This window comes from Temnothorax americanus, unplaced genomic scaffold (genome assembly GCF_048541705.1).
Source record: "Temnothorax americanus isolate GAGA-0224 unplaced genomic scaffold, ASM4854170v1 Scaffold51, whole genome shotgun sequence".
Taxonomy (NCBI): domain Eukaryota; kingdom Metazoa; phylum Arthropoda; class Insecta; order Hymenoptera; family Formicidae; genus Temnothorax; species Temnothorax americanus.
In genome coordinates, this window is record NW_027509668.1 from 624,079 (window position 1) to 651,872 (window position 27,794).

Sequence of the window (27,794 nt, forward strand, 5' to 3'; positions counted from 1 at the left end):
AGATTGGAAGAGAAGGATATGGATGTTCGACACTCTAATTTAGATAATGAGATATGGTATAGAGATATGTGTGTGTGGGATTGGAACAATTAGGAGAAAATGGAAGGTACGCAAGAAAGATTTTTAAAATGGTTAGTAGGAGCTGATTAGAAGAATTCAAGGGACGAGATTTAAGATTACTAGATTCGAAAAAAGCCTGGAGATACGAGGAGAAATTAGAATAAGGTAAGGAAAATGGACTAGCGAAGGCATGGGAGGAAATAAAAGAGAAAACTAAGAGAGCAAAGAACTTGTCCAAAAGTGGGAAGAAAATAGAATTAAAATAATGAGAGAGAGAGAGAGAGAAAGGGGTGGAGGTGACAGGGAAAGAAGTACAGGAATGCATTAAGAAGCAATAAACGGAGATAGAAAAAAGAGAAGGAAATACAAATAAAAGAAAAAGAGCGGAAGATAAGGGAGTCGAAGTACAACAAATGGTACAAAGAAATATGCTGATAAAAGAATGATAGGAGGAGGAAAGATGGCAGGAAAGAATAGTAAGGTTCAGGTTGGAGAATAAAGTCAAAGATAGGAAAAAAAAAATGCAAGCTATTTGGTTGGAGGATCGAGACGTGAACGCACGTATATTGAAGGAATGTATAAGCGAGTGGACAGAGGACGACATAGAAAAGTGATAGAGATATCAGGAGAGGAGGGACAAGGGGAAGACTAGATGAGAAGGTGGAAGGAGGCAACGCGGGAGAGAGAGAGAGAGAGAGAGAGAGAGAGAGAGAGAGAGAGAGAGAGAGAGAGAGAGAGAGAGAGAGAGAGAGAGAGAGAGAAAGTAAAGTGAAAAAGCAAAATAAGATAATGGGCAATAATAGAATGAGATAAAATAAAATGTGACATGAATATGACATTGGTTAGTAAATTTATAATGTAAAATGGATATTTATAATGTGTTATTTGTGTATGTGTATGTGTATATTTAATGTATAGAAACGGAAGTCACGTACCCTTCGGGGAGACAATAAAGACAAAAATTTATAAAGTTTTCTAAAAGTTAACAGCCAGACAATTTAATATTAATATTAAAGTAAACAAATAAAATTACAATCATGCGATATACTCTCGTTTGTCAGGATCAACAATCTAATTTTGACATTTTCGGATAAAAATCTAATTATTGTCTCGATGTGAGTTTGCATTCAGAAAATTTAATTTAATTATATAATTATATAATATATATATTAATTCTAATTGATTTCTTTTAGCGATAAAAAAACAAGAAATTATGACATGATATTTATAATATTTCTAAATAAAATATTTGGTAAATTTGAAAAAAATTGTGGCAATCCGCAATTCAGATCGAAACAATCTTTAGGAGCTCTTTCTTTCTTCAAGGTTGCTGCCGCTATAGTAATTAGTATTCCTTTTGGGTTTCTACTTTAATCAATGCACTCGTTGTACGTCTTGAATACAGAATACGTAATTTCTTCCGTTAGCACATGACCTTCGTTGATAACATCCGTATTAATACTGGAATATACTTCTTCCGCATTCATATCATCGGGATAAATTTTAAACAAACCGAGATTTTTCATTTGCAACGGAACTGTCGTCATTATTTCCATGCATTCAGCAGATCATTACAATTGTCCTTTTAAAAAGTCTTATAAAATATATTCTTTGAAAATCCTGTCTTTTTCAACCGTTTATCCTTCAGATATCTTTTCTTTTCGAAATAATTAAGCAAATTACAGTTGAAGATTAGTAGAAAGTGGACTGCACATTTAACAACCTTTGATCAACTGTAGAAGACACAAAAGCGTTTATCGTCACGCAGGAACAATTTCAGAAAAGTTTCATAACCGTTCTGACTCACTCCGATCATTCTGTCGGCTTGACGAGATAATTCACGGTAGCGCATCAACCAATGTTACTCCCATCTCGCGAAACATATGTATGCATTATACAAAATAATATTGCAGATCACGGCGGTGTTTTATTAGACTGTCTGACGTGTAAGAGAGCCTTTTTACTGTTTTGAAAGCTTTTCATTAGTCACCAAACCGCATCCGGGAGTTTGGATTTGCATATTCGATGTTATTGTTTCTCGTGCAGAGGCAATTTTCCAAGAATGAAGACATTATAAAGTCAATGTATACTTTGACATGGTAATGTTACGAGCATAAATCGAGCAACGCGACAGATTCTTGATTGCGTCTGAAAATCCCGATTATTATGACAATTATTTTCATTATATCGCCTGTATCATACTCACAGAGAAAAAGAGATAAAAAAAGAGAAAAAGAAATAGCGTTATTGCCCGATTATTAAATGTAGATGAAGCGTATGCGAGATCGTGATTTTACGTCGCGCGTCGGGCTCTACCGCTTCGACTATGCCGAGTTTCGACGAGATACATTGTTCGATATGATGCCGACGTGGCAATAATTTCAAGAGTATACGGTTTACGGGAGTTAATCGAGATCCCCGTTTGCCATTGAAAATAAGGAAACTCATCCAGCCATAGAGAAAGGGAGAGGGAGAGAGAGAGAGAAAGAGAGAGGAGAAAAGAGAAACTGAGAAGGAAAGAGACGAGAGGTGGTGGACAGAAATTCTTAATTTCCGGTGCTTTGTTCTTGTGACCATGGTGGTCCGTTTCATTTCCGTTTCGTTGTGCTGAGGTAAACGAAACGAAGTCAGAAAAAAGGAGGAATCAAACATTATGGAACGACTGCTGCGAGTTGTAACTAAAACATGGAACTTTCACGCATACCTATGATTGTCGAGTTATTTATCACACGTATTTAATCACAAAGATTTAATCGCAATGATTAATCCTAGAGTATTAATCATAATATCTATACTCCGTCCAACGAGAGATCATGGTTGATCAAACATAAATAACGATAGGTCACGGAGCCGCAACAAGGTGTTCGCGTTAAATTATTTTTATTTTCAATAGTGTTGGACAATATCTATCGTTATTTATGTTTGATGAACCATGATCTCTCGTTGAACGGAGTATAAATATTAATACTAAGTCCGGTATTCATAATCGGTTTTTATTTCAAGACTGTTTTAAGTAATAGCTTAAGATGCCAATACGGCTCTGTGATTGGTTCATGACGTCTTAAGATTGTGCTTAAGACAGTCTTAAATATAAGAACCAATTATATCTATCTAATTATACTATCATTTTAGAGTTCTTTAAAAAATATAGAATAATAAAAAGTTCTTTTAGCAAATATAGCCATGTCGTTACTTTTAGGGTGTAATTTAATTTTAACAACATTAAAACCTTGCCACGCGTTTTTTGGATAACTTCTGCACCAAAACAAAGATAATAGTGCTTCTTCAGCCTTTTCCTACTCTCATGACCTGACCCTCGAAAACTTTTTTCTTTTTTCAAAACTAAAATCCACATTGAAAAATCGAATATTCGATACACAATTAAAGACATTAAGGAAAATTTGCAGACAGATTTACGCGTAATTTCGAGAAACGTTTACCAGGACTGCTTCCAGAAGTGGAAACGGCATTGGGAATGGTATCAACCGAGAAGGAACATATTTCGAAAGAGACAAGACTGAATATGTGAGTTGTAAGTAAACTCCCAAAAATTATAAAGACAAAGTTACGGGAACTTTTTAAACAGACCTCGTATATCAATAATCTTACTTTGAATTTTTTTTGAATTGTTACTTTAGTCGGTTAGTTTAAATGTGATAAATGTATTATACGCATATATATACACACACATACATTAAAAATGTTAAAATAAAATTAAATAAGAAAACACATAAATAATAATGTAAAAAATAACCAAATAGAGAAACATGAACAAAATTAACATACGTTTAATACTTAATAATATATCTAATAATAATAATAAATATGTAAATATTAACAATATTTGAAGATTTTTATATTAATACACGTGTTATCTTTGCTGACAAAATTTCAAAAACACATCAATTTTTTTTAATTTTTCTTATTAAGTTCCTTACTAAGAATTTTATTGCGGAATTATCTAATCTTAATTACGTTCCACTCCTTCTATGTGTTTCATTTATACCACGTATACGTTTTTTTCAGATGCAAATTATTTTCTGCGACTTAGAGCGATTTAGAGAACGTCCGAGTATTTCTGAAATCAACATATGAGTTATTTCATGCGGACTTCGATACTTTGTTTATATTATCCCCTTCCTTGGTGAGGTACACTTAAGTAGGAGTTTGACGAACGGCGCGCCGTTACGCACCTGTGACCGCGTTCGAGCTTCGAGCTACAGTCGTCACTGTCGTCAGTCGAGAGCCGGAGTTGGGTCTGATCGGACCCACAGCACTCTGACGAGGTTTCTTAAACGGAAAAACAGAAACACTTTCACCGAGATGCTGAGGAAAACTGTTCTCGTTTTCGCGGCGCTCGTCGTGCTCACCAGTGCCACGCAAGTTAATTACTGCGATTCTGGTACGTAAAATATTACAAACCGAGCAGAAATATACAAAATATTGTGAAGAATATATTAATCTACTGAAAGACAGGTACAGTTTCTAATAAATCGTGTTTGAAACGCAGACTATGCCGACAATGATGAATAAACAAAATTAACGAAATAATTCGTTTTTCTTGATAGACAAAAATTTGCTAAATTGTAATTAAATAATCAACAAAATTGTCATTTCAAACACGCGCAAAAGGAAATTTTCTACAAGTAAAACGTTATAAAAAGTTTGTGGAAATAATTTACTTTTAAATGTACTGAGAGAGAGCCGTGATTATCTTTTTGATGTCAATGGAAAAGTCCACAGATCTTAAGATGCTTATTTTAAAATTAAAACAGTTTCTCTTTCCTCGACAGGATCTGTCGATATCGTCGAATACCTTCGTGAAACTTTCTCGGCGTTGCATTACGTTAAAATTGCATTATATAGAGCGTTTCTAAAATATCTGACCAAAGTTGATCGATATATTTTTCTAATTGTGTGGTGTGTGTGTGTGTGTGTATCCTTAAAAAATGTTAAGTATATAAGTATGTGAATATTATCTTTCCAAGAAGAACAAATAGTCTTTTAACTCTTAAACAGGAATATGAATTTTATCAAGAATTCGATGAGTTTCATCTCTAGGAGCATTAATTAGCGATTCATGAAAACTGTTTATCAAAATCAACGAACATAGAGATAGAAGTAGAAAGAAAAATAAAAAGATCTGCTCACAAAGTTCGTTGTTAGAGCAAATCAAAATCTAAAAATAGTATATCTTGCCAGACAGACCACACATACTTGTATTCTAAGTTAAATTGTAAATCTTGTTCTTATTTAGTACTAATTATTTATTTATATTATATAATTAATTACTAATTTGCTCAATATCATTTCGCTACTTATATCAATCTACATAATACCAAACTATTTAAATGTTGAAATATTTTTTCAACGTTTAACTTTCAATTAACATGTAATATGTGATGAAAGAATAAATTTTAAATACGCTCGCATAATGTTTTTACCTGGAATATATGTATATGGAATATGGAATATATACTGGCAAAATTTGATCAAATATTTTAGAACATTCTATAAATATAAATGAGGAACTGTCGCGACACGATTTTCGATATCTGAAATTCTTTCTCCGACATACCGTATGCTACTGTCGGACGTATTAATTTCCTCTTGTTAAATTTTTTCGAGCACCGACATCGAGTATCTTTCGGCATGAATATATCATCCGTAATCTTATGACAAATCGTTCAAATAGAATTTTTTCTTTAAAGATCAGGCAATAAAGTTATCGATAAATAAAAAAATTATGACGCAAAATAAGTATCGCGTGATTTATTCAATCGCGCGATTATATCAAAGATATTGTTTTTCACGCTCATAGCAGAGGCTTATACTTTTGTTGGTGTTCTCGTAATGTTATAAATGTTATTATTGCACGATACGCTTAACGATTGCTAATTATTGGAGATGTAAATCAACAAAGTTTTGAACGAGCTGTAGTATATTGTTATTAATACCAATATAATTACTTACGTTACGAGAAACATAATTGACACGCAGTGAAACTGATGAGCTTCATACTAACTTGAACGTTGATACGACCGACATATGCTTTACCGTTAGAATTGTAACTGTAGTTTCTCATGTTAGAGTTAAAAGATATTACGCAACTGACAATAAATGTGACATTATATGCATATCGTATACTTCGCTTTGATAACACTTCCATAACGCACACGTACGTTTAGTAAAATATATTTTTATCGAATAATGTCTTTAGCTGAAATATTTCTTTCCGTTCAACAAAAAACCGTATATTATGTCCTTTTATTTGAATTGTTACGTTGCGATAACTATACAAATAAACGTACGTGATAAAAAATTACATCCACAAATAGATCGTATTTATAAAGACTGCATGAAAAAAATTTTAATGACGCAGACATATTATGTGTGAGTATTCAATTTACATTTGTTTTATCATCTAAGATATCTCGCTGACCTGCTGTACAGTCGTTTTAGCAATGACCTTCGGTTATGGATACAAGCATAATCATGAAAAGGAAACATATCATTACCTTTCAACGTGGATAAACTTACATTTTCCTTCTCACACTTTTCAAATCAAATACTTGAGGAGAACCACTTATTATTATTAATGTCGATTAACTGGTTCATTTAATTCTCTACTTTTTATGAGATTATATTATTAATACAGTGCTCTAATAAAAATTGCTACCAATATGATAAATTTCTGATGGATTTTTAAAAAAATTCTTAAGAGTTAATCGTTAATCGTTAATTAAATCTATTAGCACGATAATTGTACGACTCATATTCATATATCCAAGCCATTACTTTCTCTTACTTCACGCATTCTCGGACACCGCAACGACATTGAGTCTCTCTGAAGAAGATGAAATATCTCAAGGCGATCAACATTCGAGTTGTGAAATTTTTGTTATTATTTAGCCTCTGTTTTTTTTTTTACTCAAATGTATAATATATATGTATATGCGTATTCTTTGGACAAAAAGCGCGTGGAATACTACTTTTATAGTATCAACGTATATTGCCTTTTGGTGAATAAAGTAATCATACGGTCTGATTAATGTATTTTCGACCTTACGTAATCGAAACCGAGCTATGTAAAAATACAGCGGGCATAAATTACACTCGCGATTCGTTTACGATTTATAATTTCTGATTTCAGAAACCCCGTTCGAGGATGCCACGCAGATCAGCGTATCCGGCTGCGATAAACCTGAATGTTTGTTGAAACAGGGAACGGATGCCGTTATAGAGATCAAACTCTCGCCTAACGAAGATATTCAGACCTTGACCAATGATGTGCACGCGATTCTTTTTAATGTACCCTTGCCCTTCGTGGGAGTCGACGGAACAAATGCCTGCGATAATATTTACAACGCCGATGGTAGCAAAGCTGGTTGTCCCTTGAAGAAAGGCGTACAATATATATACAGAAACAGTTTCCCTGTGCTGACGATATATCCTAGGGTAATTTTTCGAAGTTTTTGAGAGTTTAAGAGAAGACTTATAATCGCGTGTTTATATATATATATATATATATATATATATATATATATATAATTAACAAATTAAATATATTATTATAAAAGCCAGTTGGCAAGCAAGAAGCCAAAGCTTCTTCTCGTAGTTATGTGCACGTTGCTTCTTTCGTAACTAGTTGATTTCAACCTCTCGCAATAAATGTTTATCATAACTTTTGTTTACAGGTTTCACTAACCGTACGTTACGCACTGCGACAAGGAAATGACAGAGTTATATGCTTCGAGGTACCAGCGAAGATTACGAAATGAACTGCTTCGCGCTGACTTCGGTATATTATAATTAAAAGTCACAGTGTGTGTAGTCGATGTAGTTCTGAGCTTATATAATTTAATTGGCCGATAGAGAATGTGCATTCAAATAATCCTTACAATGCAACGTATGCCATATTATGATACATGAATGTATAAGATACTTAAAAAAAAATTACTTTCTATTTTTAATCCAGATTTTGTTTCATTTATTTTATCCATTTTCTCGCATTTTAAGCTCCAATTGGATTTTTGTTTTTAGAGATAAAATTACTGTGCCAGAGATTAATACGGACATTTTAATCAAATTATTATCGAATACAAAGGGTTTACCGAAGTGATTGTTAGCAGTATTAAATTTTTTAACTATATTTATAATTGACAATTGTTAAATAATTGAAGTCTATGAGCAGTCTACGAGTGACGTAGATTATAATTTATAATGAGTAACTTCCTTATTGATTAAACAGTAATAAGTAATTATACGTATTACAGTATTTTAGATGTATTTGTAGTATTATAAGCAACAACATAAATAAATTATATTTTGGATATTTTACCTTTGATATGGTCGATCGTCGATAACACTGTAATAACGCAGGCTTCGTGAAACGTGCGAATGTAACGGCCCAAGTTCAATATCTTAGAATTCAGATTTTCATTTCGACAATCCGCTTCTGTGTGTTCGGAATCGCTCCAAATATCTCTTCATATATTTCGTGTCTTCATCTCTGCGCCGGAAGTGCAATCTATTCGCGTCAGGTTTGTTAAACGTCATCTGTATACATATATAATAATTCTATAATTAATCGCAATGCTTTTCTACCGTCTTATCACTAAAAATAATATTTTTAAGTCGCTTTGGACAATTTATTCAACAACACATAAGAAATAAATCTTTCTATTTCACGTAAAGCTGTTATCTCGAAGATACGTACGTTCTTTCTTTCGCGGCATTTATTTCACACAATGTATCTATTAAGTAATTATTTCACAATTATATTTTAATTAATATAATATTCATCGTACGCGCGTTGAATTTGTATTATTGCATAACGTATATCGTATAATGTGTATTCAATTCGTATTTCGTACGAAATCTGAGTTGGTTGATGCATGCCCATTATTGCGATATGTTACCAACGGTCGATCGAAAAGTATTCACGGGGCGTATAATCAAGCCCCATAGGTGGGAGTCGAGGCGAGAAATTTACACATATGAATATTAAAAAATGTCGATAAATGAAAAAAAAGGCAACTTGCAAATGACGCATATAACTCGACGGAGAGTCATTCCCCGGAATATGTGTGTATACGGCCTTTGTGAAAATCCCTGACGCGACGAAGAAAAAAAGTTCGACGCGCTTTCCCTGTAAAGCAGATAGGTTTACGTGGATAAAAGAGAGGGATTTATGAGATTTATTCCGAAGAAATTAATGAGCGTGTTCGAAAAGCAACAACACTTTTTTGCGATTGAAACATATACTTCGTCCGTAGAGTCTGCGAATGTTTTTTTTTTTTAGCAATATAATGAAAAGAATATATTAAAAGATAATTATCCGCACGAACGCAATAAATCCACCTATCGCGGAGCCGTGACGTTTCCCTTATAGTTTATCGTGCGTATCCCTGGCGCGTTTTTCACCGGTATAATCTCAACGGCAAATTTATAAACGTTCGCATTTCAATCGGCGGGGAATAATTATAGAACGTCGAGTAATAATTAGCCGTACATTTCCGAATCGAGCAACGCGATTGGTCGAAACTTTACTAATTGTAAGTGCGTGTCCGGGCCCTTATTTCGCAATGCGGTCTGATTGTGATGGGAGAGTGAGAGCGACGTTGCCGACGTTAAAGCGCGGTCGTGCGCGCCGCGATAAACCGCGAGTAGTGGGGGTAGAGGAGCGGTTCGAGGCGTGCTGACGTCACGCATACCGAGCGCGTCCGTGCCTAGTCACTTGTAGCCCCCACTTCGTCCCTACCATTCGTGTCGACGAGACGCCGTTAGCCGCGGCGCGGCGTCCGCGACCCGCGCAACGTTATTCGCGTTGCGCAGCTTCTTCGTCGTACGATCAGTCGTAATTTTTCCGTCGCCGTGTCGCGAGATTAACGCCGGATATGCCGGGAGTGTCGTGCGAAGTGTTGAAATCGGTCGATTTTCGTGAACGTCGCGAGTGACGCGACGCCACGGTTGCTTTTGGCGAGTCCGCGAGTGGAGTGAAGCTGGCCGTGCGATTTACGAAATTCTCTCCGGCACTCTCCGCCATGTTCGTCACCTGCGGGACATCGCGGATCGCGGCACGGGCCACGGGCGTGGCGTGGCCGACGTGGCGTCGAGCGGATCGTACAGCTTCTTCGCCGTGTAACTAAGTACGCGCCGCGAGTGACAAGGGTCGAAAATGTCGCCCGATTATAAGCGACGATATCGGTCGATTTTCGCGAACGTCGCGAGTGAGTGACGCGACCGCGACGCCACGGTTGCTTTTGGCGAGAGAAGTTGGCCGTGCGATTTACGAAATTCTCTCCGCCATGTTCGTTTACCTGCGGGACATCGCGGCACGATCGTCTTAGTTTCGTTCGTAGCTTCTCCGCCGTACGTTTTCCGTTGCCGTGTAACCACGTGTAAGTGCGCGCCGCGTCGCGAGATTTATTAATGCCGGGAGTGTCGTGCAAAGTGTCGAAAATATCGCGCGATCGTAACCTACGCGATCTTATCGTCGATTTTCGTGAACGTCGCGAGTGAGTGCGGAGTGCGCCAGCCGGCCAACGGAGAAGGACCTGGCGAATCGTGGAGAGGAGGCTAGGAGGCCTGGCAAAGGCATCGGGCCCCGACGGAGCAACCTTGGGGTAAGTGTTATTTCTTATTTTTTAAATCAATAGTTCTTTTCTATTTATTCGCGTCGATTTATCTCGTATAAGCAAGAAATAATTTGAGAATCCGAAATTTTATCTAAAATTTTATAAAAGTTTATTCTCATAAAGGTTTTTCTCGGGAAATAAGTGAATTGTATATTAGTAAATCTAATTAAAAGACGACGTAGACGTGTGTAAAAATTATTTTTTGAAACATTGATTATTTTGAGCGTCTATTTAATACGAATCTTTCATTTTTGTGTTACAGAATCATCGGAGCTACGTGGCTGACTAACTCCGCCCGTTGCGCGTCGGTCGGTGAGTGACTTCTTTTTATAATGGGGTGATGAATATATATGTGACAAGTAGTTTTATTAAATTAAATTATTTACATACGCATACTGCGTATGCCACTGTAAAGTTGGCATTTTATTTTCAAAAATTGTCTGGATGTATCTTTCAAAAGAAACCTTTTCCCAGCTTTATTTTAATGAATTTTTGACTCAATGTGTTCCGTACAGAACCTTGCCAGCTTTTTTTTATCCGCGGTTCTACAGTACTGTAGTCTCGTGATCCATGTCTTTTATGTTCACGTTGCTTGTTCGTTTTTCCGCGTCATATCTGTCATCGCAATACTCTTTAAACGCACTAGACGTGAACGCGGTGCCGCGGTCTGATATAATCCTCCGCGGGTTTCCAAATACATCGGATTGTTTTTGCAAACGGTTAAGCACCTCGGCGGTATCGGTAGCCCTAGCGGCGTATAACCATACAAACTTGCTAAACGCGTCTACCGTTATAAAAATATGTCGATAACTTTTTCTCGTGCTTGGCATCGGGCCCAGATGATCAACGTGGTATGTATCTAGTGGAACGTCTCTTTTGTTAATTACATTTAAAAATCCTATTAGCCTTTTTCGATCTTTGATCTCATTCCTTTAAACCAATAGTCTCTACGCAACAGTGCTTCTGTTTTGCTGACACTAAAGTGTTCCTTGCTCATGCGCTCGTCTAATCATCGCAGTTTGCATCGTCTTAGATACTACTAACAACGAGTCATCGTTTTCGTCTCGATACGATAGATTAATTCGCATCGTGTAACCGTTCGCTTTACCGCATGTCGCCAACTTAACAATTTCCTGCAAATCTGGGTCGACCCATTCTGGGCTTCCCTGAATCTGGCAATTAGGCTATCGTCGACTTCGTTGATAAGTAATGCTTCTGGGAGGGTGTTTCTACTTAATGCATCTACGTGCTTCATATTCTTTCCAGACCTATGCTGAAATTGGTAATTATACTCTTCTATGATGCAAGTGCCCATTTAGCTACCCCTACACATAGATCTTTCTTACCCATCGTGAGAGTAAATGCTCTACGGTCGGTGACAATCTTAAAGGGAATGTCTATCAGATACACTCTGAATTTCTTTAACGACTTAATAATCGCAAGTACTTCCAGCTCATAACTTGTATGGTTTTTTTCGACGGGAGTAGTTTTTCCACTCGCGTAATAGATCGGATGAAAGAGATCATCGGAATGATTTTTTTGTAGTAAAATCGCGCCATAACCAAACTTTGAAGCGTCTGTATGTAACTCCGTTTCGGCTCTTTGTTTGTAGTCTTAAAACGGGTTTATCAGCTAACGCGCATTTTAAACTTTGAAACGCTTGCATCTCATTTTTTTCAAATTGAAATTTGGTATTAGCTAGCAACAGATTTGACAACGGCCTCGCTATCACTGAATACTGACGAATAAACTTCACACGTCGGCATTGGAAATTTCATGACTGCACTAGTCTTACGTTCTGAAGGGCGCACGGTTCCGTCTCTTTTATAATGTGCCCTAAGTATTCAACCTCCGTCTGAAGGAAACGACATTTATGCCAATTAATGATTAGGCCTGCTTGACTTGCTATTTTTAACACATTTTAAACGTTCATTCGCTTGCTCAATATTATCTGCGGGAATAATTACATTATCCATATAACGCAACAGGATTTTTCTAGCTATCGGATCTTTGAACACACTGATGGTTTTGATTTCTTGCGCAGTCTTCTCTTCTCGTTTTCCCAGTATTTGGCGAACACGAAGCAGGTCATTTTCTGTGCTTTCGTCTAAATCTGACTGATCGCTTGCGATCATTACATTTTATTTTTTCGAAAGAATATAATCCGACCCAAGTTAATGACCAATGGCAAAAGTGGTTTTCAAAAACTCAAAAAATGATAACTTATAATTTAAATCTACAATAATATTATTTATTTAAATTATATTCTAATAATTTTGTGAGGTCTCAGAGATCCCATCCACATTTGTCATCATAACTTCGGTAACAATTAAATTTATTTATTTATTTATTTATTTTTTTAATTGATTGAGAATCGATCAATGAATAGGCCCATAATGAATGTATAAAAGTCGGTAGAATTAAATCGATGCGTTCTGTTTCACGCATGACGCGCATAATGCATCATTTATCCTTGTTGTTTACCGAATGTTAAACAAGGATAAGTGATGCATTATGCGCACATTATGCGTGAAACGGAACGCACTTCTAAGAGATAATTGAGTGAAAAGAAAAGAATATAGGGGACAAAAGTCCAGAAACGCGAAAAAAGGAAGTTGGGCTGGATCTTGGAGACTTCACTGTGTATACCTAGGGTTAACGAGCAGCACTGCGCTGCTGCATTCTCGATGCTGTATACCAAGGAAGAAATCGATATAATTCATATTTTTATTTAAAAAACCGTATATATGCATCACACGGAAAGAATGGTTTTACTGAAGTGTCCAAAAATTTAGCTGAATACAGATCTGAAAGTAATTTCGTTGGATCATTAAAATAATTATGTAGAACACCTAAACTGATTGCTAAAATGTCAAAATTTTTTACAACATTATTATATTTTAGCGACTTACTATAATTATTTTGATGGTGCAACAAAATTATTTTCAGATCTGTATCTAGCTAAATTTTTAAATACCTACGGTCGTTTCGAACCAAAACGACTGTTGTTTTGAATTATTTACTGGCGACGGTAGTCGCTTGTTACTTGTTTTGTTTTTAGATACCTACTTCGGCAAAAAATCGTTTTTTCCGTGTACATATTTTTATCAGGGTCTAAATATCGCTAATATATATCACTAACATAAAATGTATATAATAAAATAAGTCAGTTATTGTGATTTGTACACTATACTTTCTAAGATTATGGATACGATAAAGTCTTTATCGTTTCCAGAAACAGATCAATATATGATTCAAATGAATGTTACGCGTCAAACTGGTTCGCAAATAAGTGTAATGAATTTTATATATGTACTAGTAAAACATTTAGCGTTCATGTACCACTACTATGATGTATCCCTCTGAGAATCAGCTTTATCATTATTTGGATGATATATTAGTTAATTAGAATCTCGACATAATGTTTCAGTATCATTTTACAGATACGCTTATAATAGATTGCAAGTTCAAAAATTTTTCACGATTTAATAAATAAAACTGTACGTATGAATTTACAATCATCCACAGTAGTATTTAAAGGGGTGAAACGTTTTGAAAACTCGACCGTTGAATTTGAGTCTAAGGATGAGAAATCAGTGAAATTTATGGAGAATAGTATGTTATATCAAAAGAATTGTACGTCACCAACAATAACTATTTTAAGAATATATATTTTACACATGAGGGAAAAGAGATTTGTGATGCCAGCTTTTTATAATTATTATTATAATTTAGTAAGAAAATTAATAAAATAGCGTAAAATGGCAATTTTTAAATTGAAACACAATCGAAACGTAAAAACACAATAGTAAAATACCAAATTTAGGTTTTCGTGTTTGCGACGATTAATCTCAGAAAAATTTGTATCAGGCGCCGAGTAAAGTTCACCATGCATTGCCTCAGGATATTCTCAAGTCGTCTGCATTCGTCTAAACATTCGCGAACCGACGCGACGGTGATCTGAGATTTCCACTGACAAGTCGTCGTTACGATTCACGGAAAGTAATTAACAATTCAAATTCGCCAGGTTCTTGGTTGCGGTTTTACGTCGTTCGCTGTACCTCCGGTTATGATTTATACGAAATCTTTGAGAAACACGCGCAAATCAATGGAGCGTCGCGACTCGCGCCTCACGAGAACAAATGTTAATGTTGTCTCCGGTGACGATCAAAAAACTTATTCCACCTATAATAAATAATATGCATTAGGATGTTTTGAGGACATTAAATAGCTGGGAGTAACAGTGTTCATTATTAGCAAAGTGCGGCTCGGCATCTCGGAATTTTATGTTTGCGTTGCGATAATCATCACTAACCGAGGCCCCGGTAGCGACGACAATAGATTTCGTACCGACGAAGCGTTAATTATACATCGCGCGCATTATATAGCTGCGCTTCGTATATACGCCGAGTAAAATATTAAATTGATTGGCGACAATTAAATGACGCTATATTAAACAATATTACATATTAATAAATAATTAATTTCGCATTAATTTACGGACGACGATATTTCAACGTATAATTACGCGATTATTTCTGTTCACGCAATATATAATGTTTTAGACTCGACATTTGACGCGCATGTCGCAATACTCACCGGGCCGACGAATATCGTAGTTTTGTGGTCCGGTAAATTGAACGGTCATTTTTGCGAATCCGACCGCGCCCTGTACGAAGCGAAAGATTCGCAAAAATGACCGTTGAATTATGCCGCTAATTTCTTCAGATTCTGAACGTAATACGCCAAGTTTAGGTTCTCGATCAATTTCATTGCCTGCCCGTAAGACGAACAGGAGCGAGCTGCCAGCAACATTGAGGAGGTCTCCTCCTTTTTTTTACGGCAATAATTTGGGATTTCGCCCATCTGAAAAATTTCGCCGTCTCTCTCGTCCGCGTCGATGCAACGTCGGATAGTTTCTTTGGTATCTTTGGCAATTTGCACGTTCGTACCGTCGGAAAAGTTCTTCCGTACGCTGGACAATTATCTTGGATTTTTAAATCCGAACGCCTTGTGGATCCACTTCGTCCCGTGAGTAGTGCCTCGAAAATTGATTTCTCCAAATCGTCCGGATAAGATTTCTAGTTCTTTTTTTAATTAAAGGATATAAAAGTGAGCTTCGGTGATAGTTTGCTCTATCAAAGATATTGCATATAAGTATTAGTTGCTTTCCATTTACATCAAAACTCAGATAATTCTCACTTGTGATGTCATTCTGTCTTTATTATTCATTAATTCCCAAAAAGGATAGAACGACGTCACAAGTGAGAATTAGCTGAGTTTTGAGGTAAATGGAAAGCACCTATTGTATATCTATTTATTTCAGTCTTATTCTTGTCTTTCGCAACCTCACTTTCGCTTCCTGCTCTTTTCCTTAAATGTTAATTATACGACGTATGTATACGTGTATATGTACAGGCGTATGTAACATGCCAAATATGTGCATATGTACGCGCACCGGCAGGAATGTCTCGCGGCCGTTAGGTATACGTATGTGATACTCCGATTTTGCATCTTTAGCGTAAATCGGACCTCGGCACGAAAGTAACTCTTGATAGTCGGGGTTAAGATGCTTGCGCGTACTCGCTCGTCCGTGCAAGAGTGCTTGCTTTCGGTTCAATGTCGAAGACGGTTTATAGTGGTTTAAGAGGACTTAGAAGTCGGTGGCGCGGTTGGGGGCTGGGTGACGTTGGATGGGAAGGTGGAGGAACAGATCGAGATAGGGTGAGAGACCTCGAGGCGAAAGAGGCGGATGAGGAAGCAGATGCTCCCCAACCGGTGTCACGGATCATGGTCATCTTGAAAGCTCCTGAAAGGCAAGAATGCCCCGCGCGTCCTCTGAAAGCTATCTTTCCGAGGAGGGAACGACTCACTCCTCTCGCGTCGAGGTCGCGTGGGCTTGTTCTCTCGCACAGATATATGCGTGTTTATGTGCACGTGCGTATGTGTGCCGCGAATAGTGTGTAAATATGTAGAGGGCTCCCTCCCGAGGACGAAAAATGGCAGGTACTTTGCGGACGACGGTTTCATCCGGGGCTCGTTAACTCGTTTACTCGTGTCAACCTTCGTTTTCACGTTTTTCGCGCTTACATCCCTTCATCGACATCTCTTTTTATTCACCTTTTATAGTTTGCCAATCTGACCAGTTATTTGACGTAGAAACGATAAATTTCAGAAAAGAAAAACGTTAACGCTAGAATGACGAGATGACAAAAAGTCATCAATATTTTGAAAAATAATTATCTCACTCTTTGAATAGTTAGATAAGTTTCCATTTTCTTTTTGGCGTCTAAATTATGCAAAAGAGAAAACTCTTCTGAGAATCGTCTATGTAATTTTAAATGATTCACATATTACCAAAATTGTGCATCAAAAGTTCATAAAGCCCATGGTAAACGATCTTGGTTTGTTACTCTGGCGTGCAATATATATTTCCGTTATTTTTGCATAAATCACATTTAATTACCGCGGGGCATGAGATGTCGTGACATCGAGAGAGGCACGAACTCCGCCGCGGGCGGTTATCGTCTCGTGTTCGCGTCGATCACATCGTGGAACACGGCAGACCACTCGATATGACCCGATACGGGAACAATATTTCGCGGAAAATAATATAATATACCATTGTCACTATGTTATGACGCTAAAGATCGCGCGAGCTTGTTAAATGCCGCAGCGATCGGAAGGACCCGAACGCGACACGCATACATCAAACGACTTTGTTCACGCAAAAATGTACGTGAATTTTCATGATCCCCCCTCCCCTCTTCCGATAAATTTTTACAATTGACGATTCGAATAGTTTTTTGTAAGCACGGATTCAATTCTCGGAATATTTTTCTGTTTAAAAAGTTTGAATCGGCGGCTTTGCGACACTTATAATTTTCATTCGATCTTAAAAAGACCGCCGCGAGAAGTGATTTTTTTTAAGTTGGTTCTCTGTTACGTAACTTCGCAAGAGCTGGGTCTTGTGGAGGGTGGCAGTGTGGTTTTGTGGTAAAGCGCCAGACTCGTAACTCTGAGGAACCGGGTTCGAATCCACCTGCATGATCACAGGAACTTTTATATTCCAAACTGCACCCTCCGCACGAGTAGGGCTCGTGCGGAGAAACTGGGCTATCTTTCGGAGGAGACATTAAATTTGAAATTGGTCGTCAAGCTTGGGGAGCTTGGGAGTTTTGGTGATCCCGTAGCAATAATTTATTAATATTTAATTTTAGCAGAGAGTTAGACATTATAATGCGGTATGAAGTATTGAAAAGTTTGTCGAATGAATGTGCTTTAGCTTTGAAATACATACCATAATAATGGCTCTCGCTCTAAACAGAATACAATACGTGAATAATACAAATAAAATGTTACGGAACAAAAATTGTGCCAGCGAACTACCAGCTGCTGTAATTGAAGCAACAATAAATGTAAAGAGAAATATTTGGTATATTTAATAATCCATTATTTAGTAAAATCCTTTACAATTATATAAAGCAGTTCCAATAAAATGGAATCGTTAGTGAGACTGGTTCATTAACGCATCTGTCCCTGATCCAATTAAGGAATTATTGAATATTGAACGTTAAAGTGTTTTACCGAAATCACACGCACACGCACACAAAATAGGCGTGTTATATATTATACAGCATTTGACAATTGTCGCACGAGGTTGCCGTATATAAATTAACTTCTGATTGTAAAATTAATTTATGCAACGTAAATTAGGTATTGACAAACGTGCTGCTATAATACTAATATACATTAATTAATGTAAATCGAATAGTTCATTTACTATTTTATATAAACGTCGAATAATTGATCGTATAAATCGCATTCACGTCTTTCGATTTCGGGTATATGTGCACATGCACGTGCGAACATGTGCATTATTTGTAATTAACTACGCCATACAGTATAATAAGTACATTGATTAATATTTAAAACGAATAGTATGTAAACAGGAAATAATTTAGTATATTTTTATATCTCTCAGTCTGTATTTACTTTCATACTTAAATAATTGATACGGAGTACGGAAATAACCGACTCGACGTAATTTGCTTATATGCAACATTTCTCATGCAAATATTAATTATTGACTTTTGATTTGTTGGAAAAAAGTAGTATCGACGAGAATGCGAGAAGAGTGAAAAATTGTGATGCTTTACTGATTTGGTGACAGGGAGAGAGACCTGAGTGCCGTGGCCACCGCATATTTCACAAATTTCATGAAATAACGAATGAATAAAAGATCAATCCTCTTTCTCTCTCCCGCTATTTAATTATATACGGCATTTATCAAAGCGCAATCAATTGTGGTGATCAATCAATTGATAATTACGCAGGTACCATAAATAAATTTACTTACCGGCCGTTGTGCTCGCGTTACCTCTTTCTCTTTCTCGACTCCTGGAGTTAGCCACGGGGATTCTGTTGCTTTTCTGTTGCTGCATCTTATTGTTAGGTCCTTTCACCTACAATCGTAAAACAAGAAGATATTAATTCATTCTATTTTTTACGTATAACGAGTAAAGCACACTTAACAATTCGTATACATCTACAATTCGTGTCAGAATTCAGAATTTTGTTTTTAATTTTATGTACGGTACAAAAAAGCATTTGAGAAATCAGGATGCGTGCATATATAAAATATATGTTAAAACATATGTAGGTATAGTGGTTAGGTCAATTATTTATAGGTTGAAGTATTATGCTTAATTGAGTTTTTGAAATAACAGTCATGGTTTATTAATTAACAAATTTACTTAGCCTGAGTACATATCTGTAAGGTAATCTTTTACCTGAAATAACAGAAACGACATTTAAAGCCTTTACTTGTACAATATTTCTTTACGCTAATTGTGAGACCGGAGCTTAATATCGCCATGTGTTTCTGTTCCTCTTAACTGATATCATCACAAATGCTTTACCGACAAACCTTAAGAGCACGTACTATAGCAGTGTTCGGAAAGTCGTATATACTGGCTTTACACCCCCCCCCCCAAAAAAACAATTAGTGGAAAAATCTGTATGTGCGCCTGAGGACGGAAGGAGAGTGAGCTTTGTAATATGAAATAGATTTGACTTCGGTTTTTTATACCCTGTATCTATCTTGAAAATTGAGTTTGATATTTTTTTCAAAATCTTGAATGGTTCGCTTCTTAATTCGTCTAATTTCTTTCTGTTTAACCGATGTCCATTTTCAACGTAGACTAGATCTCCCGCTTTGAATTTGTGTTCCGTTCTGTTTTTATCGAAAATTTTTGATTCGATCGTTATATTATAGCCCGTCGGGCACTTGCCGTCCTCCGAAGTGCGCTCCGCCGTCGTCACACGACTCCCCCGAAACTCGTGTTCCTCGAGCCTCGAGGAGGATCCGGGGTTCTCCCAGAGTCGCGTGGACTCATACCGTTCTGAAATGTAATAATATACCGTTAGGTTGTGCGCGTTTAAACTCGAAATGAAACACGAAACGAAATGCGCTCGGTATTATATAATTTTCTCTCTTACCGACGACGACGTTTCTCCGGGAAACTCGGCCCCGGCTTTGGTTCGTCGTCGACAATCGGCCGCCTTTTTTTTCCGACGCGGCGGGCCATTCTTCGGCAACGTCACAGTCGTCTTGCGACGGCGGCGGCGACGAAGAGAACAATATTATCACCGGAATGCTGCGATTTTCCCGTGGATCCGTTATCTGGGAACAAAACAAACAAACAAACAAAATTATTTATTCGTTGAAGTTTTTCTGGTTGCAACGGAAACTATAACAATGATGCTGTGCGGCAGACGCAAGGGGCGCGGAGAAGGTCGCGCGAAAAACTATAGTTTTAACAACGAGAGCGCACGCGCGCCGAGAGCCTCATTCAGTTACTCTGCCTATGTCGTATTTGTCTTTTGCGAAAATTGGTTTGTATTTTTCTATCAATTCATCTATCACTGCTTTTTTTTCATGCGGTAAGTGATTGATTGAAATTTGAAAATTGTTTTCTTCGATGTGTTTATTAAAGTTTATTGTATATTTTTCATTTTTTATTTTAATCTCCTTAGAGTTTTCATTTTTATCTCTTTTATGGTCTTTAGGTAAGTTTTGAGATATTTCAAGTTGTTCATTTTGAACTAATCTGAATTTTTTTATGCCATCTAAACCAATTAGAAGGTCGTACTCAAAACGTTTGTTGTCTACTATAAAAAGACATCCAATTTGTCTTCTGTATCGAAGATTTTTGCTGTTATTGTTATTAATCCATCCGTTTTCTTTACACCATTGATTATTTTTAAGTTTGAGTTTTTCGACTTTTGATTCATTTGGGTTACTCTTTTTCAGTTTTAGGATTTTTGAGTTGATTAAGGACACGTTTGAACCCGAGTCGTATAATCCAAGAACATCTAAGGTGTTGTTGAGGTGATCTAACTTCTATTTTGATCAATGGTGGCGCATTTAGTTTTTTGGATCTTTATCATTCAGTTCGGTTTCTAATTGTGAGCTGTTGAAAAATTTTATGTGATCTTTCTTTTTCATTTCATTTTCTCTAGTTTTGAACCAGCACGACGTTTCAGGGTGAAAACGTATTCTCTTTTCTAGTTTTTCGCATATTGTGCATGGCTTTTGTTTTTCTTTTTGTTCAGAGCTGGAGTTGTTCTTTCTTTCGTAAGGTTTTCTTTTTATTCATTAGGTGTTCTAATTTTCCAAAACTTCTTTGAAAAGATCTTCGGTCGTTTCTAAGTTTTCCCTATCAATTTTATCTGCAACGAAATCTGGTAAACCAGCTGCAATAATATCTATCAGAGTGCCAGTGTCGATTGTCTTTCTAACCTCTAGCAAGAGTTTTTCTTTTTTTATCGCATAATCTAATAGGGAACCCGTTTTGTATTTGAAAGATAAGGCATACCTGTGTGCTTGGCAACCATCCTTTGTTTCCATAGGTTTTACTGAAGTTTTTCTTCCATTCTGACCACTCTGAGTGTAACGTAAGTTTTATCAACATAGAACTGTGCCTAGTTAGGTATACGCGAAAGCACGCGACTATAGATAATAAAAATAAACCAGAAAAAGCATGAGAGGGGACACCTGCTTATTTATTGTGTGAAGCGGCGCGATGCAAAAATAAATAGTTTAAATTATAGTTGTAAAATAACGGCCAACGTAAATTAGGCGGGTCGCTGAAACTGTTACGATACCCATGTAATTAGCCGCGCCGTAATATTTGCATATTACTCGGAACTTCTGCATCCGCGGAATGCGACGTACATACATACGTTACTACCGTGCGATACAAAAGGTCAAAAGCGAGCACCGATACACGCGCGATATATTTCACAAAATACCCAACTATATAAATGCACAGCAACAAATCACATAATTTTGATATTGAGTTTCGACTAATTACGCTATTGGCAGTGCACGGACGAGTTAGATAGGTGAAAAAATTATTTGGAAATAAAAAAAATATTAAAATACTATGGGAAAGAAAATCTTATAATGAAATATCTCTAAAAATTTGCAATTAATTTTTGAATTTCATAATTATAATATGCAATGGACATCTATTACATTTTAATATTTTCATAATGTGATAAAACTAGACTTTATCGATATTTCTTTTTTTTACTTTCTTTTTTTATTCAATATATCCAGTTCATCTCTCTCTCGGATGTGTATATATATATATATATAGTTTTTATTTATCCAAGATATTGGTTAAAAATATATACAATTATTTTAATCAATATTACTATTTTTGTTTTGACTAAAAATAAATTAAATAGGTCACGTGTAATACGACATTTTTTTCATGTTTAAGGTTTTGATTCAGTTTGTGATATTTTCTTGTCACAAATATTTGCATTAAATTTACCGAAGGAAACAATAACATAACATGTCAAACTGCATACTGCACATCCGGCCGCGTGTTTGGTAATTCGAAACGTATCGTTGCCGTCGACGCGACGTACTTCGCATCGCGTCGCGTCAGTATGTTCGCCATATTTGACTCCACGACCGTTACTCCGTTATTGTGCTCGTTTAATCGAAGGTAAATTATAATCGCCTCCATAACCGATCCATTCAACTCTTTCGTTAGTCCCGACAAAGGCGAGGGTGCTTCTGTAACTCGCGAGGTGCTCCTCTAACCTTGCGAGGGTGTTTCTGTACTTCGCGTGGTGCTCCTCTAACCTCGCGAAGGTGCTTCTGTACCTCGCGAGGCGCTCCTCTACCTCGCGAAACACAAAATGTAGCGTCATATATTGCAAGATTAGCTCTTAAAATTTCTTTAGAAGCACTTCGTTTTATTAATTTATTTAACATATTATATTTTCGGGGGGAAATAACTGTTCCGGTAACCATAATGATTTCATAAATTTGTCAAAGTAATCTTTTGCATTCTCTTATTTCATTAAATACGAACACTATTATATGAGAATTATGAATTTTATTGTTCTCGCGCTAATTTCACAGCGTGCACGGCGATGAACCTTCAACGAAATCGCCGATGTCCTGCTTCTGTACCTCGCGAGGTGCTCCTCTAACCTCGCGAAGGTGCTTCTGTACCTCGCGTGGTGCTCCTCTAACCTCGCGAAGGTGCTTCTGTTCCTCGCGAGGCGCTCTTCTACCTCGCGAAACACAAAATGTAGCGACATATATTGCATGATTAGCTCTTAAAATTTCTTTAGAAGCACTTTGTTTTATTAATTTATTAGCATATTATATTTTTGGGGAAATAACTATTCCGGTAACCATAATGATTTGTCAAAGTAATCTTTTGCATTCTCTTATTTCATTAAATACGAACACTATTATATGAGAATTATGAATTTTATTGTTCTCGCGCTAATTTCACAGCGTGCACGGCGATAAACCTGCAAGAGACCGTAAAATTATACATACGCATAAAAAAATAATAACAATTAAGGGAAACCGCGGATTGTCCCAAATACTTGCTGAATCGTTTTGTTATCACAAGGATATGATCCCATAAAAATTTGGAGGGAATAGTTCTTTGCGATCGGTCGCCGCTGAATAAATTATGTATAATTATATACCTTCTAAATCGTTATGTTGTCACAAAGACGTAATCTCCTAAAAATTTGGAGAGAATCGTTCTTTGCTATCGACCGCCAGAGAATAAATTATCAATGAAAAATTAATAACAATTAAGGGAAACCGCGGATTGTCCCAAATACTTGCTGAATCGTTTTGTTATCACAAGGATATGATCCCATAAAAATTTGGAGGGAATAGTTCTTTGCGATCGGTCGCCGCTGAATAAATTATGTATAAAAAATTAATAACAAATAATATAAAACCGCGGATTGTTTTGCTGAATCGTTTTGTTGTTACAAGAACGTGATTCTTTAAAAATTTGGAGAAAATCGTTTTTTGCTATGTTCTACAATTATTTATCGATTAATCTATAATAATTAAAACATGTTTTTATATTAAACCGATGAAAAAACAGTTTGAATATTGTAAAAAACATTTATATTAAAATAAATTTAATCTTCATTAATTAATAATATCTAAGAAAAGTTCAGCGGCTGATAATAATTAACCTACGATACGTTCGGACCTCCTGAGAAACCCATTTGATATTCGGCCCTGTCCGCGGGACGTTCCGCTGCTAGCTCCCGCTGCTAGCTTCAGCGACATAAGCGATCCCACTTTAGGCGATCTATATAACCTGCATTGGATTTTAGAGTAGAAAATTTTGTCTTTTATTATTTATAATTTATGCTTCCAATAAATATGCATTTTGTATCTTTTGTTCGGTGCGTTTATATCGATCGCAATCGATGAATGATTAATTAATCAAACACGTATATATAAACAAATGGATCAAACGTATTATTTTATCTCGTTTCTCGTTTGGAATAAAATATCCGTTTGCAGGGTTTTCGGCTAACCCCCGGATAAACGTTTATCGATGATATCGGGTCACTTCGCGATCGCATATCGTTCTATTTCGCGGGGTTGAAGGTGATCGACACGACGGGGTGTTGAGGAGCACGCGTATGTATTCCCCTTTTCACCCTCTCGAGCAACGTGCATTATTCGAGTACGCGCATCTTTAGATATAGAAACAGACATCCCTTTCTGCCCTAGTATCTTCCTCGGTGGCGGCGGTGGTGGTGCACGAGTCCGAAAACCTCTTTTACCGCGCCCTCCGCTCTTTCTCCGTCACCGCTACCGCCACCGCCACCTCCACCACCACCACCTCCTCGGAGGCTTTGCAGGCTGCGCGTCCGTCGCGGCGCCGTTTGCTCGTCTTTTCCGTCAGTGTGCCGTCCGCCGTCGGTCGAGAACCACGTGTTCTCAGTGGCGTGTTACGTTGCGTCGCGAGGGGTGGCTGTCGCGCGTCTCTTCGTGCCACTTGCAAATAATCGAGGGATAATCCGGGAAAGGAATAACCGACGGCAGCTCCGAAAATCACACGTGCGCGACGTGTTGCAAAGTTTTCTCAGGGACGTCGCGGACGACACGCGTGGGACTTTGTCGAATTTGACGCGCGACTCGCACATGTCAGACTCCGTGAAACGGATGTAAACAGGAATAGGGTGAAAAAGGCAATAATTCACATTTTCTTTTCTTCTTTCCGTGTTAAACGAAGTTCATTGCAACGGACGCGTTCGCAGAATTTTCATCGACGGACAGGCATATTCATTTCTCTAATGTGCTTTTAATCTTTTGACGTATGTGCGAGCTGTAATGTATTGGATGCGAGCGACGAAATGATTTATTGCGAAGGGATGAATGAAAATTGTCACAAGATTCTCTGGTTTGGTGTTTCACGTTTTGGACGATCTCTGATCGATAAAAAAACTTATACGATGACTGTGTGATCGGATTCGTCGGTTTCTTCAATCCTTTCTCGAATCGATTCTAGGTGGTTCGCAATTATTGCTGCCCCAACGTGATTGCAGGCTTTTGCGTCCCCTAGGTCGTTACTTGGACCGATTCCAGGAAAACCCCCAAATCTGTGGTGGTCCGACGTGATTGAACATCTCCGCGGTCCTTCGGTTTTTATATACATATTGCGATAGTTCGCCATCGACAAACTTGTGTTCGGTGAGCCAGAATTGTCCAAGTGAACCTTGAAGGTCTTTAGTCTCGTCAGAGTTATCGTTAACGTTTAAAAATCATTTTCGCACATTCTTGAAACGATAAGCGTTTATCCAGCGCGAAGATCGCACGACGTACTTTTAATTGTGGCTGGACACGAAGTGATTAGACATAAGTTCGTGTCGATTTTGTAATTAGCCCGGGTGGTTAAGAGCCGGGAGCCGGGATCGTTAGTGTGGAAAGACTGTGTCGTGTTCCGTAGTAAAACTTGGAGACGCGATAATATCTACATAATGGACAATTTAACATTATAAATTTGGAGACTGTTTGATCGCAACTACGTTTATATCAACTGATTTACTGTTTGTCGCTCGGGTTTGAAAAATGATCCGTCTTTGGCGGATCGGTGGAGAACGTTCTCTATATCTTCCCTAGCTCTTCGTTCTTTCGACAACGACGTGGCGAACTGTTCCTCGAATCATTCCAACACCATTGGGGATCTCTGGTACCATGGTGAACGTTTCGGGTTATCGGCGGTGGCGGCGCCTGGATAGACCGGAAGTGCAAGAGATTTTCCACCGTCTCGGAGATTACCGCGTTCGTACCGCGCTTTAATAACGAACGAACAGTGGTGAAACGGGAATCGAGGGAGGAAGGAAGGAGAGAGAGAGAGAGAGAGGGAGAGAAGGGAGGATAAAAAAGAAGCGGTGCACGGCCAGAGAATGCGCGGGTGCCGCGGGTGTTTTAATTAATGTTTAATTAGAGACGAAAACAGGGCGCACAGCAGCGGTGGTACCAAAAGCGCTTTATTGCTGGTAGATTGGCGACCGCGCGTCGGAGCCAGGATATTTGACAGAGTAGGCGACGGGGGATGCGCCTTAAGTGGATCGAAAGAAAACATTTATTATCGGCTATCTGTGTTGACATTTCGTCGCTGCGTGTCTTTCGTAGAAATTTAAAGAAACGCGCGAGTGAGCGAAGTTAGTCGTGAACGTTAGTGGTAATCGCCAGTCGCGAGTACAGATCGCCTCTTATGACTCCAACTCGAACGAGAAGGGGATGGTGCCGGTCGAGCTGATGATCGTGGCGTAAATGCCCGCGAGTGATTCCATGACTATTGAAATGATGACTTAACGTGGGTAGCAGGACGCGAACACAGTCGGCTCGTAGACGAGTTGACCGCAGATCGGTTGTGCTGGATCGGAGAATAGAGAGGCAGAGAGTGCGTATCCCCGCACACGGCATCGTTACATCGTAATCTTTTCCGTCACGAGGATTTGCGCGGAATAACAAGAGAACATGTGGAGTGTAGTGCTGTTGTTCCTCGGACTAATGAAGGCTGCCTCGTATGTCGCTGGGAGCGGTACCATCGTCGACGAGAAATCGGGTATGTCGGTGTTGCGCGCACGTCCTTTACGTCCCGTCAATACGGTAGTTGTTGCGTTTGAACGAACACACGACAAGATCACGACCGCGCGTTATTATTAGCGTTGCACTCCTAGTAGCCTCCTCTACCGTTACTTTTTTACTTACTTCGTATAACGAGTTGATCCGTTCCGCTAATTTCGCGTATGAAATATTAACGCAATAAATTGTCCCGTTTTTGTATCGATCGAAGTTAATATTTAACTTGGAATATGTTCTACGATGCAAAATAAATGGCGATCTCACAAAAATCGTTCTCGATTTATCCGAGCGTTCTATTAACGTTCGTTATGTGCCATTTATTGGAAACTCAATGCTTTTAACAATTGTATTTGAAACAATATTTAAGAAAAACATATCTTCATATTTTTACATTTTTACGAATCTCCTATATATTCTTGTCTATTTCTATAAAGCACAAACTGGGAGTTACTTCTGCGCCGTTTCTATGCCGCGCATTCGTCCCGTTCGGCAGAAAATATCAGACAAAGCCAAACTTTATACCGATACATCGGCAAGCTTCAATTTTATTTTTGTTTGACTTTCATGATAGAGAATGTCGCAACGAGAACCAGAGAGGCAAAATATATTTTTGTCAGGACCAATGAAAAACAAGCGCCCGA

At 37.7% G+C, this 27,794-nt stretch overlaps 2 protein-coding genes and 1 pseudogene across 4 annotated transcripts in view; 2 read left to right on the forward strand and 1 right to left on the reverse strand.

The window, feature by feature from the left end:
- Positions 1-4,324: 4,324 nt before the first annotated feature.
- On the forward strand, positions 4,325-8,037 carry Npc2b (Niemann-Pick type C-2b). The gene is made up of 3 exons (XM_077419110.1): positions 4,325-4,462; positions 7,214-7,518; positions 7,758-8,037. Exons 1-3 carry the CDS (start codon positions 4,384-4,386, stop codon positions 7,839-7,841), a joined length of 468 nt encoding a protein of 155 aa, XP_077275236.1. The 5' UTR covers positions 4,325-4,383; the 3' UTR covers positions 7,842-8,037.
- A 1,698-nt stretch (positions 8,038-9,735) lies between these two features.
- Positions 9,736-27,794, forward strand: part of LOC143904367 (kin of IRRE-like protein 1) — a 360,894-nt gene continuing 342,835 nt past the window's right edge. For 2 of the 3 annotated variants that reach the window (XM_077418992.1, XM_077418994.1), the window contains exon 1: positions 24,977-27,133. In XM_077418992.1, the coding sequence (XP_077275118.1) occupies positions 27,046-27,133 (88 nt within the window). In that variant the 5' untranslated portion in view covers positions 24,977-27,045. Of the gene's footprint in view, positions 10,689-10,962; positions 11,013-24,976; positions 27,134-27,794 lie in introns of those variants that run through there. The other variant, XM_077418993.1, reaches the window with a different exon arrangement.
- Positions 21,130-22,675, reverse strand: LOC143904370 (uncharacterized; annotated as a pseudogene).

Coding starts and splice junctions, on each gene's coding strand:
- Npc2b (XM_077419110.1), top strand. CDS start 4,384: ATGCTGAGGAAAACTGTTCTCGTTTTCGCGGCGCTCGTCGTGCTCACC. Junction 4,463..7,213: donor AGTTAATTACTGCGATTCTG/GTACGTAAAATA, acceptor TTCTGATTTCAG/AAACCCCGTTCGAGGATGCC. Junction 7,519..7,757: donor TGCTGACGATATATCCTAGG/GTAATTTTTCGA, acceptor TTTTGTTTACAG/GTTTCACTAACCGTACGTTA.